We start from the raw sequence: 19088 nt of genomic DNA on the forward strand, positions 1-19088 counted from the left end.
TAGAGGAGCGCCCCTCCCTGCAGAGTACACTCCCTGTCTCCCTGAGATAGTCCTGGTGACTCAGATCTGTCACTGCCTGCTCTCCCCCTCCCAGAGTGTCTGTGGTTGAGATTTAATCAATCCCTCTTCCCTGGGAACCAGGAGGGGAAGTGGATGTTAGTCACCCTGTCTGTGACAGGCCAGCCTGTCTCCCCCCTTAGCAGGCAAGGTGCCCCCCTTGCAGGGCTACTTGACAAGGAGCTCAAAGCCCTTGGCATTGGCTTGTTGGTGCAATGCAGGCAGGTATGACAAGCCTGGAGGGGCAGCCTGCTCTGTGCCCACCCAAGCTCAGCCTTTCCTGGGGTCCAATATGAACCCCAGGGATCAACCTGTCCAAATAGGGCAACTGAGGTCCAGAGGAGGAATGTGGAGGCCTCTCTTGGAGGGCTTTTGCTGGGCTAGACTGACCTGGGGAAACAGCCTCCTTCCCAGGGCAACCTGAGGCCAACTGCCCTAGCCCACCAGGCCTAGGAATAGCACCAAGAAGGTGGGAAGGGGCTAGGAATAGCACCAAGAGGGTCCCCAGTGCCCAGCCCTCACTCCCCACTCCCCTACAGCCCCATGACAGCATGGAACACTTTCATCCTGGGACCTGGGAGCTTGGCAGGCAGCTGGGGGTGGCTAGGCAGCAGCTGGCACCCAGGCCTTGTCCAGAGGGCACCAGGCTGCAGGGTCACAGGTGGGCAGGATGGGGGGTGAGAATTCCTGCTGAATGCTAGAAACCATGGGGCTCGAGAGCAAGAGTCCCCTCTGTCCCTCCAGAATCTTCTCAAACCTTGTCTCCAAGCTCCACTGGCCCCTGCCCCAGCTCCCACTAACTCCATCTCCACTGTCCCTTCAGTTACCCCAGGCTCGCCGCTTCCTTTCCCTCTGCCTCCCACTGTCTCCCCCGTTTCCTTTCCTACTTTTGCTTCTGGTCTCACCCTCCACACGGCTCCTCTAGGAAGCCGTCCCTGAGTGCCCAGGCTGGGCTGCGCTGCTGGCCCCTACTTCCCTCCGTGGTAGACTTGGTCATGGAGGCTGAGGGGAACTGTTCATTTGTTATTCTGTCCCTCGTCCTGGGGCTAACTGGGAGAGGACCCCACTTGAGACTCAGCTCTGAGACCCCACAACACCCGACCACACTCCAGGCACTCAAGTGCCCAGCAGTGATGGGCACGTGAAGACATGAGTGAAGAAACGAGTGTGTGACTGGGTGGATGCCATGGGCTGTGCTTGGTGGGAACCAGAGGGAGGGCTGGAGCCAGGGGCCAGGGAGGAACCATGGGCAGGCCCCCCACCCATCTGGAAAAGTGGAATGGTGTGCACAGACAGACCCAGCTGGCAAGTGGCCCCAGCTGTGGCTTGGCCCCAGCAGCTCGGACGGGGGCTTCTAGAGCTGCAGACACCACAGGGGCCTCTCCAGGGGTCCTGTCCAAGACCTTACACTGGGCTTGTCCTGGCACTGTGCTTGTGAGGCCACCCTTAGGCCTCAGGCTGGGTGGGCTGCCGCCCAGGGAGACCAGTGTGGCCTTAGTAGGACACCTGGGTCTGGACCCAGAAGGTTTCCAGGCCTTGCCCTGATGGCCCCAGGACTTTGTCTGCAGGTGGAGTAAGAGGACTCATGAGCCTCTGCCCACATCTCCTCCCCGCTGCTTCCGAGTGAGGCTGGGAGGGTTTTTCCTTCTGTGGCTACAGGACTCCAACTGTGAGAGGTACGTGGCCCAGACCACAAGAGGACAGGACAGTGGCCTGGAGGCCCAGGCTGCCTCCCCTGGCCCAACCTCCATGTGTCCCAAGGTGGGGTCAGCAGAGGACTCAAAAAAGAGCTGGGTCTCCAGTTCTGACTGGAGGCACTGCTCACCCCAGGGTCCCAGCAGGAGCACCTGCCCAGGGCAGGCTGTAGGTGAGCTCTGGGTCCTGGGATCCCCTCTCCTTTGCATTTTGCTGGCCGCCTGCCCACTGGGCACTGTCTGTCTATGGGGCACTGCTGTGGGCATCAACACGCAACTCCCTGGATCCCCAAAACTCACAGGTTCTGATTCCCAAGGGTCCTAGGGCACCCAGGCCAAGCGGCTCTGAGTCCCCAGGTCCATCAAGTGCAAAGACCTGATGAACAGACAGGGAGAACCCCAGGGAAGGAAGGCAAGTGCAAGCTCAGACTCAGAGGGAAACAGGCGAGGACGAGGCCCGGGGGACCGCCAGTTGGATTCCCCAGTTCCCATGGCGGAAGGAGTCTGCAGCACCTACTCCAGCTTCGGACTCTCCCAGGAGCAAGCTGGCGGCTCTGCTGGGGGAGCTCAGGCTGTCCTGTGTGTCTGGCACACGGTGAACCAGGCACCCCTCCCTGTGCACCACTCTGCCCCTCTACCCGCCAGACCATGGCCCCTACCAAGGGGCCAGCAGGACTAGCCCAGCTCGGGGAGAAGGTGGCCCACGGCCCCTCCTTCCTGATCCCCCTCCTTTACCTCCCAGTTCTGGGAGTTGTGAAGTTCACCCAGATATCTAACTCAGATCTTGCCTGCTGCTTTTTTTTTTTTTTTTTTTTTTTTGGAGACGGAGTCTTGCTCTGCCGCCCAGGCTGGGGTGCAGTGGCCGGATCTCAGCTCACTGCAAGCTCTGCCTCCCAGGTTTACGCCATTCTCCTGCCTCAGCCTCCCGAGTAGCTGGGACTACAGGCGCCCGCCACCTCACCCGGCTAGTTTTTTGTATTTTTTAGTAGAGACGGGGTTTCACCGTGTTAGCCAGGATGGTCTCGATCTCCTGACCTCGTGATCCGCCCGTCTCGGCCTCCCAAAGTGCTGGGATTACAGGCTTGAGCCACCGCGCCCGGCCGCCTGCTGCTTTTTTAACTGGGTCTTTCTTGTTCTGTTGGTGAAGATACAGTGTTGCTTGTCATCTCTCTGAGACCAGCCGTAGCCGTTCTTTTCTCCTTCATCTCTCTGTGAACTTGGACAAGGTCCCTGGGCCTCTGTGTCCCCTCGTGGGCGGAGGCATATGAGTTGGGTAGAAGGAAGACACCAGAGGGCCTGGGTTCAAATCTTGATTCTGCCTTTCACTGGCTGTTGAGCTTGGACAGGTCCCCTTACTCTCTGTGCCTCAGTTTCACCATCTGTAAAATGGAACTAGCGCTGACCTATTTGGGGAAGGGGTGTTGTGAAGGTTGTGGACACGTGTGGAATAGGCCCAAAGTCTGGCACAGGGGTGTGCTGGTCCTCAGCCAGCTTGGGAGACAGGGGCCATCACAGAAACAGGACTCCTGCCCCTAAGGGTGGGAGCTGAGGCAGCAGAGGAGAGAGTTAGACTATAGCCAGCTTGGTGCAAGCCGGCATCAGGGAAGGAAGGGTGTGAGGTGCATCCTGGGAAAAGCCAGTGGGAGCAAAGGCAGGACTGGGGCTCACTCTGCAGGGGGGCAGGGAGGGAATGTGCTGTGGGCACCACAGTGGGTCAGGAAGGACTCTAAGGGTACACCAGTGAGACATCCTCTGCCCTCCAGGGCCAAAGGGCCCCTGTGTGCTCTGGCCACCAGACAGTGCCGAGTGAAGGGTGCAGGCAGCCCTGTGGGGCAGGGCAGGGTGGGAGCCAGGGCGGCAGCTCAGCTGTGAGCCAGGGAGGGACGTGGATCCTCCAAGAGAGGAGGAGGGGACGGAGGGGACCAGGTGGCAGCAGGGCAGAGGCTCTGTTCCCTTACGTCCATTCTACAGAGCGGGAAGCCCAGGCTCAGAGGCCCGGAGGTGTGAGTGCAGAGAAAGTCCTTTCCTCGCTCCCAGAGGCTGCTGCCTCGGTCGTCAGCTGTTGCATACCCTGAGATGGGCCGCCAGCCTCACTGGCAGCTGTGGGCACAGGCACCGCAGGGGAAGTGGGGAGAAGGGTGAGGGGTCAGAAGTTGGGGCCAGCCCAGGGCAGCACTGAAGTTGCAAAGGAACTGGCCAGCGAGCCTGGGTAGAGGTGGGCTGCCAGAACTCTGGCCCTTCTAGCCATCGGTCCCCACACCTTACCCAGCAAAGCCCGCAGGAATGGCCTATGTGTGGGAGCAGCCGGGTGGCAGGCCTGGTGTGGGCGACACCTGCAGGGCAGGGCTGGCCAGGGCTAAGCACGTGGGGTCACCACCCCATGTAGCAGTGAGCCACTGAGTGGGGGTGCGAGGGGCTGGCCAGGTGGAAATGCTCCCAAAATATAAGCCTTAGGGGGGGAGCCTGGGGCTGGGGTCAGGTGGGCCCCCAGGCCAGGCTAGCGGCAAGGGCGAGGCCTCCAGCGGGCCCCCTGGGAGGATGTGCAGGGCAGCCCGAGGGGACTGGGCGGGGATTGAACCAGAGCCAAGAAATCAGTACAGTCTGGGCACCAGGGCCGGGCATCTCAGAGGCTTCCTCATTCCTGGCCCTGTGGGAGTAGCCGGACCCCAGCGTGCCGCTGCCGCCGCCGATTCACTTACTGTCTCACGGGGAACCAGGGCCTCCTGCCAAACTGCCCAGCCCAGGCCCCATGCATGCCAGCCCCATGGGCCCTACTGACCACCAAGTCCTGGCCCCAGGCTACCCCCTGCTCTTAGATGGGGAGACTGAGGCTGTACATCCAGGAGGGTCGCCCCAGAGGCTGCCCATGCATCAGGAAGGAACAGGGCTGGGGCTGTGAGTCCAACGCTCTTCTGGCTGTCGCCCCTTCTCTGCACCCTGGAGGGATCCATTCCCCTTGAGAAGCCCCTCCACTGGGATCTGGGTCTGGGGCCAGTTCCGTGGGTGCCCAGGCTGGGCACAGCAAGGATGGGGTCTGTTTGATCAGCAGTTTCGCCCAATGCCAGGCTGCTGGGACAGCAGGCAGTGGCCAGACCGGCCCTGCCACATGCCTCCGCCCCTCGGGGGAGCACTGTGCATTGCCGTGTGCACGGCTCTCGCAGGCTGCAGGCTGGGAGGCCCTGCCACAGCTGGGCTCTGGGGAGGAGCAGTGGAGCCTGTGGCCAGCCGCAGGCTGTTGAGTTTCTGGGGGCCTCATGTCACCTTCCCAGGCCTGGTGAGATCAAGGCAGGCCCCAGGGCTGTGGAGCCAAAATCCACCAGACCCAGCTGGATGGACCTACAGGGACCCTGAAAGCCAGACGCCACCCTGGTCAGAGTGGAGCAGAGGCACAGGGGCCTATGGGGCCTGCTGTCCCTTCTTCTTACAGTAGCTCCGGCCCAGCCCCCGGTAACCAGGTGCCAGGCCCACAGCCCTCCTGTCCCTGCAGCCTGAGCCTGGTGCTGTCCAGCAAGGCCTCAGGGTCTGTGTCCAGTGCCCCAGTGCCCCTGGCTGGGTGGGGCCAGCCCAAAGGTGCCTGGAGGCAGGTAGGCATGACTCGAGCTCCAGGGTGGGCTCTGGGCAAGGTTCTCTGGTGTGAGGATGGGAAGGACGGCCCACAGAGGGGCACGGGGAAGCCAGATAGCTGGGGGCACATGAGGGCCTCAGGGGCTCGTCCTTGGTGGGCAGAGCATGTGTCCCCACTGGTGGGGCCGCAGCTGCAGGCGCATCGCATGGGGACTCCACACACACTCACTTTTCTGATTCCAGCTTTTATTGGGCTGAGCGCTCCCCTCCAGGGGAGGCTGCCGTCAGAAGGGCGGGACGCAGCACCTTGGTCGCCATCACCCCCATCTGGGCCACCCTGACCCCGTCTCACCCAGGCAAAGGGCCTGTTGCTGACAGACTTCGGGGTGGGCAGGGGCTCAGTGGGGTGCCCAGCAGCCAAGGGACAGTGCGAGTGGCTCGGTGGCATCAGGGGCCCCGAGGGTCTGTTCAAGCAGAAGGAGGAGCCTGGTTCGGGAGATGGGGGATGGGATGGGGGATGGGATGGGGAATAGGGATGGGAAATAGGGATGGGGGATAGGGATGGGGGATGGGATGGGGGATGGGGCCGCAGCCATCCCCCACTCCAGTACCCAGTGTAGGTCACAATAATTTAAAGACACTATAGACATTTCGACGCTATATAACATCATAAGTTAACCAGGTTCCTTGCAGAGGCTGCCGGGCCTATGGACTCAGGGGTGTTCTGGAACTTGGGGAAGGTGAGGGGATGGCGCCAGGCTGAGGGTGGGGTATTCATGGTGGCCCAGAGACTCACAGCATCCAGGCATGGTTAGGGGCACATGGGCTGGACCACAGGGTCAGAGCCCAGGAGGGACTCACTTGCCCCAGGCTGGGCCCAGGCCCTTGGCTTGTCGGCTGCTCAAGAACACATTCCCATAGGCTTCCAAGAGAACACACCCTAAATGGGGGCCAGGCCGTGGGCAGTGGAGGGTGCACCAGGAGCCAGCGGCAGACCATCCCCTCTGGCCTCGGATGAGTTCCTCCCTCTGTCACTCACGCTCCTCAGAGACAGGGGTGGGAGCGTCCAGAAAGGACACGTCCAGCTCTGGATACAGATTTTCTCAACATTGCAGTCAAGGTGAAAGGACTAGGACAGGGCCAGACAAACCCTCAAAGGCACCGAGGGGAGTGCAAGCCCCAGTGAGGCTGTCATGGCGGGGAGGGAGCAGCCGAGTGCCTCAAGGCATGGGAGCCACCTCTTGCCACCCTGGGCATCCTGATGTGTTCTCCTGGGTCCAGAGCCCCAGGCTGGGCAGGAGAAAGGTGTAAGCCTCCACTCACAGCTGCAGGGTCTCTGGCAGGTCCTTGTGCCACTCTGGGCCTCAGAGTCCCCATCTGTCAAATGGGACAAACATCCCTGACCACTCACCACCTGCCTGCCCACCCCGCAGCGGCACTGTCCCAGGGGTCAGGCTGGCTCCAGGGGGAAGGGGGGCTCTGTAAACTGGAGGTGCCAGGCCGGGAGGGCGACAGGATGAGGGAGGGAACGACACACTCCTGGAACCTGATGTGGGTGACATTTTGATTTGCTCGATATTCTTTTCTTTTTTCATTTTTTGTTTGTTTGTTTGTTTGTTTTTGAGACAGTCTCGCTCTGTCACCCAGGCTTGAGTGCAGTGGCGCAATCTCAGCTCACTGCAACCTCCACCTCCTGGGTTCAAACAATTTTCCTGCCTCAGCCTCCCAAGTAGCTGGGATTACAGGTGCGCGCCACAATGCCCAGCAAATTTTTGTATTTTTAGCAGAGACAGGGTTTCACCATGTTGGCCAGGCTGGTCTCAAACTCCTGACATCAGGTGATCCACCCACCTCGGTCTCCCAAAGTGCTGGGATTACAGGCATGAGCCACTGCGCCCAGCCATTGATAGGATTTTCAAAAGAAGGAAAGATGGCCTGGAGGAGCCTGTCCATGGCTCTCCTCCAAGGCCTGGTCAGGGCTGTGTGGTCCGACGCGCCCCTGCACAGCTTACTTCTAGAACCCGCAGGCACTGCGTGGTCCCCATCAACCCCAGGCTGCCTCCACTCTGCAGGGGCAGAGGGCCAGCCAGGTGGGGCTGGGAAAGGAAACAGAAAGGGTGTCGAGGGGATGGGCTGACACAAAGTACGGAGTTACGACTGGCTACGCATTAGTGCTGAGAATCCTCTTCTGATACTAAGAAAACATAAATAATTTGTGTCAACATCTGTCCCCACCGCCCCAGGGCCCAGCAGCAGACCCGGCCTGGGAATCGGTCTTGAGGGGCCAGCCAGCGTAGCTTTTCTGTGTCCATGTTGCCAGGTGGGGCAGGGGACGCTCAGTCTCGTCGTCATTTTGCTCTCTGGGATACACGTGTGTCCTGGAGGTTCATTTTCCCAGAGAGAAGAAAGGGAACTTGCTGGGCCGCGTCGGGGAGCACAAGGCCCCTGGCCTTGCTCTCTCGGTGGGTCACGGGGGCTGTTCTGCCGCAGGAGGTGATGGGAGGAGGTGGCAGGAAGGAGCCCCAGGGAGGTGGGTAGAGGGCGTGGGCCCCGGCCGGTGTCCTCCTGCACGTGGAGCTCCCCGCTTCTGCACCCGCCTCTGCCTGCCGCTGGCAGCACCAAGGCAGGGAAGGCGAGGATGGATGTGCAAAATGCCGCTGGGTGTCTGGGGTGCCCACGGCCGCCTCTGGGCCCGGCCTCACTTGCAGGTGAAGACCTCGGTGCGCTCGCTGCAGGTGTTGCACTTGACGAAGCAGCACCAGTGGAATTTGCAGTTGCACTGCCACACCTTGGTGTACTGGTGGGTATTGTAGCCTCGGCCACAGCACATGGTGTCACAGCCGTCCGCACCGGGCGACGTGCGGTTGCAGAGGCGGCCCTGCGTGCCCACGCTGCCCGTGGCCGCGTCCTCCTCGCAGTAGTTGGGTGACTTCTCGATGTACACCAGGTCCGTCTCCATGGGCTTCTGATAGCTGCGCAGCTGTTTGATGCGCAGGAAGGTGGGCTGCCGCAGGCGGCTGGCCCGCACCACCTCCACCTGCACGGCCGCGTTGTACTTCTCCTTCAGCAGGTGGCCCACCTCTCGGAACTTGGGCAGCGTGGTCCAGCAGGTCTTGGTGGTGCAGGAGCCAGACACGCCGTGACACTTGCACTCCAGCTGCATTCGGTCCTCCAGAACCTGAGGGCGACAGGGAAGCTGCTTGGCACGGCACGGCCCAAGCTGGGCCCCTCCAAGTTCCCCTACCCCTGCCTCCAGCCCACCCCTGGAGCCCGCTCCTTCACTTGCAGCTGTGTGACCACGGGTAAGTGTCTCTCCCTCTCTGAGCCTCAGCCTCCTCACCCATTACTTGGAGCTGCTAACAATAGGTCTCCACTGCATAGGAGGGTGTAAGGGTGCAGTGAGAATATTTGGGACTTGGCAGAGCCTGCTGTACATTTATCGAAGGTATTTTGTTAGACTCTCACAGCCCTTCAAAGAGATGCTATGTCCTGGTCATGCACTGGTGAGGAAACTGAGGCTTGGGGCTGTGGGACCTGCTGCAGGTCACAGGTGGGGTTCGCCCAGCAACAGTAGGTACTTAATAAATGCTCATTACCCCACCCTGCCATCTCTCCTGCTCCCCACCCTCGGGCTTGGCGTAGGGTCTGGCATGCAGTTGGTGCTTAACAAATGGCTGTTTAATGGAAGCCTGAAGTGCCGGTGGCCCTCGGTGCACATTTGCCCAAGGCCGGAGGGTGAGCAGGGGAGGCGAGTACACAGGTCAGTGAGGCCCGGGCGTGCTGAGAAGCCGACAGCCCCGGCCCGCCCGCTGTTGTTCTTCCTCCTCAGCTCCACAAGGGCCCTCCACGGGTGCAGTGTTTTCCTTGGGCCTCCCTGCATGGCCCCAGAAGGCTGATTCCCAGAGCCAGCCCTGACCCCAGGTACTCATTTACCCGGATCGAAAGGGCCCTGCCAGCCGGGCCTGATTGAAGATGGGGAATTATTAGCTGGCGCCCCGCGGCTGCAGAGGGGCCATTTGTCAGCTGTCAGAGCTCTGCTGGCCTCGCTCGGCAGCCCAGCCCTGCCGGGGCTTGGCCACCCTCTGTCCCTCGGGCCAGAACTCACAGTCATGGGGCACCTGCTGTTGGCCCCCAGCTCTCCCCAGTGGAGAAGTCCCCCAGGAAACAAATGAATGAATGAGTACAAGAAAAAGAGGGAGAGAAACAACTCCACAGAGATGGCTACTGCCCCGAGCAGCTTCCCTGGCCTGGCTGCATGAGGTCCTCTGGGGCTCGCAGTTCAGCATGGGACACAGTGAAGGTGCTGCAGGAACCCAGGAGAGTCTAATCCTGCTGGAGTCAGGGTGCTTGAGGTAGGGGCTTCCTGGAGGAGATGTGGGTATTGATGGATGTGTCGGAGCTCATTAGAAAAGGGGACAGCATTCCAGAAGGGGTTCAACATGAGCAAAGGTCTGGAGATCACCAAGCATGAAGGAAAAGACTGGGCCCAAAGGCTCAGCAGGTGGGTGCTGGGTGGGCCCTAGGCTGGCAGCCTGGAGCTGGGGTGTCCTCTGCTCTGCATCAGTGATGCCCTTGGGCAAAGACTGGAGAGACTGGGGAGACTGGGGAGACTGGGGAGAGGTGGCAGAGCGAGGCTGATGCCCCCCCCAGGATGGCTGAGGGTGGAAGGAGTCCAGGAGTCCTGAGAAGAGGGTGGGGCAGCTTTGGGGAATTGCAGGGCTCAGAGGCTGGGCTGAGGGGCGTCTGGGCCAAGGTCGTGGGCCAGAGCCTGGACTGGGTGTCTGGGCAACCCCCAGAGAGTATATTGGGACCTCCTCCCTGTCTCCTGCCCCTCTCCCATCCTGTCCATCACCCCAGCTCCCTGTTCATCTCTGCTGGGATCTGTCCCCTCCCGGAAAAGCCCCTCCCTCCACTAACCTGCCCCTCAAGCCTGGAAGCATTGCTGGCCCTGGCCACACGGCCTGCCCGGATGCTCCCCAGGCCGGGCGCCACTCCAGGAGCTGCCCTGATGGTGGCCCCTCTCGGAGTTCCCAGCTGGGAGAAGTTCACCCCACCCCTGGCTGTTCACCCTCCTCAGATGGGCCTGGATGGCTGGAGACCTGGCAGGCCTGTCCAGACTAGAGGGTGTGCAGGCCACGTGGTCCAGGCTCAAGCTGCCCTCTAGTGCTCCCGCCGTAGCCCAGGATGGCTGCCCCTGGTACCGTGCTCGGCATCCCTCCCCCTCCTCCCTCGCCTACCCCTGTCTCCCAGTCTTCATCAAGGCCAGGGAGCCCAGTTGTATGCTACTGCCCGCCTGGGGACAATCGGCCCCTGCAGGGCCAGGCCGGTGACCATCCGCAGATAAAGCCTAATGGGCCGCTGTTTGCAGAGCGAGGGGCCACATCCTCGCTTGGCTGGGTCCCTTGGGTCAGAGCCTCTCCCAGGAAGTGATCACAGGGTTCAAGAATGTGCCATTTCCTTCACCAGTGCCCTGGCTATTCGAGCCACAGCAATGGTGGCGCCAGCGCTGAGACCTGCCCCCTGCCCCAGGAGACCACCTGGCAGGGCGCAGAGTGAGCTCATCTTGCTCAGAGGAGCTGCAGGCTGCAGCAGGGGCCGCTCCTCCAGGCCTTGGTTCCTCCTCGACCCTGGGGGCCTGGTTGGGTGGTGGGGTGGTAGACTGAAGGGGCTCCAGGAAAGGGCCGATTCAATGTTCTTTCCCGAATAAGGGTGTAGCCTGGAAGCAGTGCTCAGGTATAGCCAGGCAGGGGAGTCATGGGGTTGGTGAACTAAAGTCCTTCTAGGGGGAGGCTGACCAGCCCAGGAGCCTGGCGTCCAATATTCCAGCCACTGGGGCCGACAAAAGGCATCTCACCCCGGATCCTGGCGATGGCCTGGGGCTGTGGAACGAGGTGCCTCACACCCTCTTCCACAGCACCTCCCATGCCTGCTGGTCCCTGCCCCTAAGTGTGGCCCTGACCTGTGAGCCCCTCAGGGACACAGCCCATGTCTGCTTCACCCTCTGACCACGAGCCCACAGAGTAGATTGAGTGTGGCCTCAAGTGAAGTTATGTCATGAGCCACTGGCCGAGGAGAGAGTGTGGAGGGTGTGCCCCTCCCAGGATCCGGCACTCCCATTAGGATGGTGTGAATGATATGCCCACCCAGCAGGACGCTGTGGACCCTCAGTCAGGGAAGAGCTGTGCCAAGATGTGGGACATGGCCAGCTAATGGGGTTCCCAGCCCCCAGTTCCAGGAGCTAGTGGCACTCCACAGCGATGGCTTCTAACCTCATGTCACCAAGAGAGGTGCCCTCAGCTGTCCTGACACCAGCCCCCAGGCCTCTGCAGATGGACAATCTCCTGCCTTCACTGGGTTGGTCTTGGGGGCATGGCCTCTGTCTGCCCTGCTGACCTGCCCCACACAGCAGTGAGGACCATGCACCAGGGGCAGAGCCAGCGCCGGGCACTGGGCACTCAGGTCTCCAAAACCTCAGGGGCTGCTCAGAGCTTTCTGCACAGGCACCCTGTGGCAGCCCATTAAAGGCCACTCTAGCCCACCAGGGAGCTTCGGGAAGGGCAGTCAGGGCCTTGGTCTGGTAGAAGTGGGGGCAGGGCGGGGGCGGGCCTTCAGACTCTGCCCATCTCACTCTTGCCCACCAGGGACACCAGCCTGGGCCACATGCCAGCTTGGGGAATGGCACAGTAACCCCCCAAATTCACGTTTGCTCAGAGCCTTGGCAAGTGACTTTATTTGGAAGTGAGGTCTTTACAGATATGATTAAGGAAAGGATGGAGAGGAGGTCACCCTGGGTTGTCCAAGTGGGCCCTAAATCCAATGAGAGGGTCTATACAAGAGATGGAGAGGGCCAGGCGCAGTGGCTCACGCCTGTAATCCTGGCACCTTGGGAGGCCAAGAGGGGCGGATCACCTGAGGTCAGGAGGTCCAAGACCAGCCTGGCCAACATGGTGAAGCCCCATCTCTACTAAAAATACAAAAATTAGCTGGGCACAGTGGCACACACCTGTAATCCCAGCTACTCGGGAAGCTGAGGCAGGAGGATTGCTTGAACCTGGAAGGCAGAGGTTGCAGTGAGCAGAGGTCAGGCCACTGCATTCCAGCCTCCAAGCAAGACTCCGTCTCAAAACAAACAAACAAACAAACAAACAAAAAAGAGATGGAAGAGAAGAAGACTCAGGCTCAGAGGAGACCTGGTGAAGACAGAGGCAGGGGCTGGAGGGAGGTGGCCGCAGCGGAGGAACACTGGGAGCTGAGGAATGCTGGGAGAGCCAGGAAGCATCCTCCCCTGGTGCCTAGAGGGAGTGCAGCCCTGCCAACCAGCACCTCGATTTTGGACTTGGGGCCCCAGCGCTGAGAGAGAACAGATGTCCTTTGTCGTAAGGCCCCACTTGCGCCACTTGTCTGTGGCAGCAAGTCAGCTGCTCTCCACCCACCTCACTGTGCAGTGGGGTCCTGAGGAAGTGGGGGACCCACCTCACTGTGCAGTGGGGTCCTGAGGAAGTAGGGGGGCAGAGGTGGGCCTGGTACTCTGTGATGGGGCCAGGATCCCAGCATCAACCCAGGAAGGGCTGGACTCAGTGCTTATGGAAATTTCCAGAAGCCCCACCCTACACTCACCCCCCACTGCCGTGATGAGCACCGTGCTCTTTTAAAAGGACCCTGTCCTGAGGGTCACCGTGACACCACCACCCTTGGCCTTTTCCAAGGGCTCAGGCCACACTTGTGCCCCACAGGTGCACAGGGTGGGGGCTGTTGGAGGGGCAGTGAGGAGTCGGGGGGACAAAGTGCATTGCACCTGCTGTGCAGATAAGAAGGCCAAGGCTCCGCAGAAGCATGGGTCAACCAGGGCCTCACCGACCATCCGAGACAAGGCTGATAGGAGAGTTGGCCACTGGTGGCATTGTCAGAGCCCTTTCCTGTGGCTGTCCTCTTTGTCCCCTGCCCACCTGTGGGGACCGTCACCAGTCTTCTTGTTTTCCCACCTCCTGTCTCCCCAGGGGCCAGTCCTACCTGCCTCCATTTCCCTTCTGCCTTTCCATCACTTGTGAGTCACCAGACACCTCCAAGTCCCATACCAAGTCAGCCCTGGGGTTCACACGGCACCCTAGAGCTAAATCAAACACAACTCTGGCCCTTGAGTTGGTCAGTGTCACTGCCCCAGGGCCCTGCAATGACACCTGTAGCCCAGAGACCAACAACACCCTACCCGGCCATCCCCGCCCTGGTCTTGCCACACTGCCTACCATGACCTGGGTCCCCCATGCCTTTACCTGTGCTATTCCCTCTGCCTGGAGCGTCCTTCCCCGCTTCTCTGCTGTGTACACTTCCCCACGAGCAGGGACCCAAGCCACTCAGCCAGGTCTGCTGCTCACTCTGGGCCTCATTCTCCTTATCTTTAAAATGGGGACAGTGAGAGCTTCTTCCCCGGGGGTGTGAGAAAGGCTCTGCTCAGAACCTAAGCAGCTGCAGAGGCTCAAGGGTGGTGGTGGTTCCCATGAGGGCTCAGCCTCGCCTTCTTCTCCTACTTCTCCTCCTCCTCCAGGGACTCCCCCAGGGAGTCCAGGTAAGTGACCCACACTTTCCTCTGGCCTCTTAAGGTTCGTGAACCTCCATTTATGGCATGGACTGTGATCTGCCCGTACCTGGAGACTAGTGTTCACATGCTGTCTGTGAGTTCCTTGGAGGCAAAGGCTGTGTCACTGATTCCTTCATCCATCCATCTATCCACCCATCCATCCATCCTCCCATCCATCCACCCATCCACCCATCCACCCACCCATCCTTCCATCCATCCATCCCCATCCATCCATCAATTCGTCCACCCATCCATCCACCTACCCATCCACCCATCTTTCCATCCATCCATCCATCTATCCAACCATCCATCCATCCCTCCATCCATCCATCCATCCATCCATCCCCATCCATCCATCCATTCATCCACCCATCCATCCACCTACCCATCCACCCATCCTTCTACCCATCTTTCCATCCATCCATCCATCCATCCATCTATCCATCCATCCCCATCCATCCATCCATTCATCTACCCATCCTTCCATCCATCCATCCATCCATCCATCCATCCACTCATTCATCCACTCATCCATCCATTCATCCATCCACCCATCCATCCACCCAACCATCCACCCACCGATCCATCCTTTCATCCATCCATCTACTTATCCATCCATCCTTCCATCCGCCCATGCATCCCATCCACACATCCACTCAACCATCTACTCACTCATCCACCCATCTATCTACCCATCCATCTATCCTCCCATCCACTCATCTATCCATCCACCCACCCACCAATACTTCCATCCATCCTTCCACCCACCCACTCATCCTTCCATCCATCCTTCCACACACCCACCCATCCTTCCATCCATCCATCCCCTCATTCATCCATACTTCCATCCACTCATGCATCCACGCATCCATCCACCCATCCATCCATCCATCCTTCCATCCATCCATCCACCCACCCATATACCCATTCTTCCATCCATCCATACACTCATACATCCACCCACCCATTCATCCACTCATACATCCACCCATCCATCCTTTCATCCATCCATGCATCCAGTCATCCATCTACTCACCCATCCATCCACCCATCTATCCACCCATCCGTCTATCAATCCACCCATCTACCCATCCATCCATTCATCCATCCATTCACCCATCAATCCGCTCATCCATCCACCCACCTATCCATTCACCCATCCACCCTGCCATTCATCCATCCACCCATCCATCCATCTAACAATAACTTAATAACCACCTGCATAATAACCTCCACATCTACAAGAGAAAGTCAAATCGTTGACCTGGTGTTCAAGATCTCTTCTTGAACAGGCCCTACTTCTTGTGCCAGGCCCTACTTGCTTCCCAAGTCCTGTGGCCATCAAGCCTTCACTCTGACACTCTCCTACACAACCAGGCCCTCACCATCCTGGGTGTGACCCCTGCACCCCTCTTGTGGACGCGGTTCCCATAGCCAAGGCCTTGTCTGATTCCTCTCTGCCCTGTGCCCAGCCTAGCACCTGGCACAGAAAAGGGCAGTGAGTGACCAGTGGTCTCAGCTATAGTCCCTGGGCCCGAGGGATTCTTCAACTCCTCTTTGCCTGGAATGGCAAGTCTGTCCCACACCTGAGGAGCCCCCTAGGCTCTGCTGCCCTGGGTGCAGCCCCCAGGCCTCGGAGCCAGAGCCGGCTAGGTGTTCCACTTGGCTGGCCACCCTATCTCAGGCCATCTTGCCGCCGTGCGGCTGCTCCTCCCAGCCCAGTATCTGGGGCCCTCATCTCCAGCGGGCGGAGCCTGGCTTGCTCTGACTTCTTCCCCAGTGTGTCCCTGCCTGAATTTCCTCCATTGCCACCCACCACACTCCGTCCCGCCCTGTGCAGGAGCAGCCTGCTCCCCAGCAGACCCCAGCTCACAGCGTCCACCTTCCTCAGGCTGCTCCTGCCTCCTGGGGGCATCCCTTCCTTGCTGAGTAAAAAGGCTGCCTCTGTCAGGAATTCTTTCCTGGTGTGCTGATGTGACCTCTGGGACCAGGAACGCCAAGGGCAGGGACAGGGGCTGTGGCCTGGGACCTCCCCTCACCAGGTCCCCAGCCAAGCCCAGCTCACACCCTGCATGGAAATAGGGTCCCCGTCTTAGCTGGGGGCTGTGAGCATCGCGTCAGCACTCAGAGCCTCAGCTCTCACGTCTCTGGATGGGGCCAGCCTCCTCCAGGTATTAGGAGGCTCAGAGCCATGCACGTGGAGGACCCAGACGGCCCCACCTGCTGCACACCTATGGAGACTCAACTGCTTCTGCTAGAAGAGGAGCCTGAGGCTCCGAGAGGTCAGCGGGTGACATACCAGTCCCAGCTAATGCCCCCACCAGCCGCACCCGCACCCTACCTTCCTGCCGGCCTCATTGTTGTGCAGGTTCATGAGGCGCCGCGCGTTCTTCTTGATCTCCCGAGCGTCCACGAAGCGCCGGGAGAAGTCGATGCCGTAACGCACGTCGGCCGAGCAGCCACCCCACTTCCAGCCCTCGGCCTGGTTGTAGTAGCCCTGCTTCTCTCGGTCACAGCCGCAGTTGCTCAGGTTGCCTTGGCTGCAGGCAGCAGTGACGGCGTGCGCTACGCCAGCCGCGGTGATGGCATACGTGAAGGCAGCCTCACGGCTCCCTGCGGGGACAGACAGGTGCACAAGGTGAGGCCCCAGGCCCTGGGCCAGGTGGGCTCAGGGGATGAAGTGCCGGGCCTCGATCCACCTGCTGTTGGCCAGTTGTGTGACCCTGGGCTCATTGCTTGCCCCTCTGAACCTCTGACTCACCAAAGCAGGGCTGATGGGAGCCACCTCTCAGGGCTATGGTGAGGGCAGTGCCTGGAATACAGCAGGCCCCAGTGCACCCTGAGACCCGCCCTCCAGCATGCAGCACTGCCGACAGCTTCTCTCCCTGTTCCCAGGACTGGGCGGGAGAGGCCCAGTTTCTCCAGCCCTGAGAGTGAGCAGTGGGGACCCGTGGAGGGGATGGGTATCCCTGCCTCTGCCCCTCCCCTCTGCCAGCCTCCCAGGAGCCCCTTCTCGTGAACGGGCATTTGCACTGACCCCGTGGGGACCAGCTATGCATGGCCAATGGAAGCTGGGGCCACGGGGAGCATGAGGGGCCTCACCCCCACCCCAAGCCAGGAACCCAGGTAGAAGTCACACAGCTCAGAAGCCCTTTGTTGCCATCTCCCCTCTTGGTCCACCCACCTTCAGTCCATCTCCAGATCCTGGGCCCCTTTTCCTCACCTTCTCCTAATACCCCTGCCTGACCCAGGGGCCCCAGAACTGCCTGGACCTGGGCAACAGTCCTCCCTGCCTCCCTCATCCCCCCAGCCACCAGCTGGTTCACTCCAAGGGCTGTCTGGCCAGGGCCCTCGCTGGCACCTTCGCTGATTCCCTCTGCTGGTAGAGCCAAGCCCACGGCTGAGCTGGGAAGGGAGGGTCCCAGGTCAATGCCCGCTGGCTGCCCCAGCCCTCTCTCCCCATCCTCTGCCCAGAACAATGACTCAGTCTTTCCAGGCGCTGCCCACATCCCCTGGGGATTATGTGGTCTTTTGGTGGAATTCCCTCCTGCTTCATACCCAAATACCAAGGACCTTCCAAGGCCCAGGTCTGAGGCCTCCCCGTCCAGGCAGCCTTCCCAGACCCCCGGACAGAAGGGAGCACTTGGTGCCTGACCCCTCAGTTCCAAATCTGACCCAGATCCGGACACCCTCTCCCTGGTGAGTCTTACAGGTGGGTACTTCCATATGCGTCCGAAGGCCCCTGAGACGGGCAGGTTCAGCTCTCATTTCCTCTTTGTTTTCCCCAGGCCCAGGCCAGGCCCTGTGCATCCTTCCATCCCGACCCTGGACTCTTGGGTCCCTCTCAACCTGCCCCTGCCTGGGTCTGTGTCATTCCTATGTCCCCAGCACCTGGCCCATGTGGACACCGAGCAGGCTCAACTGCGCCAGCTGGAGGACCAAGACCCAAACTCCAGCGAGCGGGAACCTCCCTGCCCATCTCAGCAACAGGCAGAACAGGGCCGGTGCTCAGCCCAGGAGAGGGCAGCTGGAGACTCACACTGCTGGCATGGCACAGTCCCCTGCCCAGCACCCGCGAGCACCCACACAGCCCTCAGTTGCCCACTGCTGTGCCTGTTATTGGGGCTGAGGTGACAGCCCACAGATTGAGACACAGTCAAGTCAGGTCTGTTCTATGAACAACCATTGAGCACCAACGGCATGCCCAGCCTTGTGCTAGGGGCTATGTGTGTGCTCTGGGGCCACTTCGTTGCCCGCAGCCAGCTGGGGGCTCAGCCAGGTGGGGTCCCTCTTCCCTAGGGTATCTTCCATCAGGGTGAGAACTGGGGTGGGACCCACCAGCGTTAGGAGAAGACCTTGGTGGGCTGTCCGTCTGCTGTCATGGAGGGAGCCACGGCTTCCTAGGAACTTCCTTCCTGAGAAGAACTAAGGGGAGGGTAGTGTCCAGCATCCCTCCCTCCCCAGCAAGGTTCGAGACTGCAATGATCAGCCTCCTCTGAGCTGCAGGCAGCACGGCCCCTGCCTTCGAAGGGCCTCATCCTGCCAGCCTCTCCTCCTCTGGCCGCTGTCCACCCACACTGCCCACTCTCTGCCTGGGCCAGAGCCAGGAAGATTTAGGAATTCACCTCCCCGAGTCTAAATTAGGTCAAGATGACCCAAAGGGAAGCCCTTGCATGATGTGTGAAGTGGGGTATTAAACGCCCCATCCTGTCTGCATTACCCAAGCACAGCAGGGCCTGCTGGCAAGAAAGCCTCGGAAATATCTCATGGGGGTAGGGGTAGGGGGCAATAAACCAAGAGGAGGATCCCAGTAAAGGGTCGAGAAGGGCCACAGAAGGGTCACGGCACCTCAAAGGATTCACTGACCTGCCTCTGTGGAGTGGAGTCAAGGAAGGCTTCCTGGAGGAGGTGACATTTTAAGTAGGTACAGTCTTAACAAGAAGCATGGATTCACGTGTGTGTGTGTGTGTGTGTGTGTGTGTGTGATGTGTATGTGTGGCTGTGGTAGGCATGTACTCCCAGCATGGTCACACAGAGGCAAAGATGCTGAGCTGTGGAAGGGTATGGTGAGGTCATGAGTGGCCATAGAGGAGGGGGAGAATGTCTTGCAAGCAGGTGGCACTTTCTGTCCAGGTGCCAGGGCCAGCTGCTAGGGAGGGCTGGATGTCAGGGCGCTTGCCTGGCCACACAGGTGTGGA

General features: G+C 60.2%; 1 protein-coding gene across 2 annotated transcripts in view; it reads right to left on the minus strand.

The window, feature by feature from the left end:
• Window positions 1–5544: 5544 nt before the first annotated feature.
• Window positions 5545–19088, minus strand: part of LOC105489807 (Wnt family member 7B) — a 56671-nt gene continuing 43127 nt past the window's right edge. For both annotated transcript variants that reach the window (XM_011754924.2, XM_011754923.3), the window contains exons 3-4: window positions 16232–16503; window positions 5545–8493 (exon numbers count right to left, since the gene is read on the minus strand). In XM_011754924.2, coding sequence (XP_011753226.1) covers window positions 8014–8493; window positions 16232–16503 — 752 coding nt within the window. In that variant the 3' untranslated portion in view covers window positions 5545–8013. The remainder of the gene's footprint in view (window positions 8494–16231; window positions 16504–19088) is intronic.

This window comes from Macaca nemestrina, chromosome 15, assembly GCF_043159975.1.
Source record: "Macaca nemestrina isolate mMacNem1 chromosome 15, mMacNem.hap1, whole genome shotgun sequence".
Lineage (NCBI taxonomy): Eukaryota > Metazoa > Chordata > Mammalia > Primates > Cercopithecidae > Macaca > Macaca nemestrina.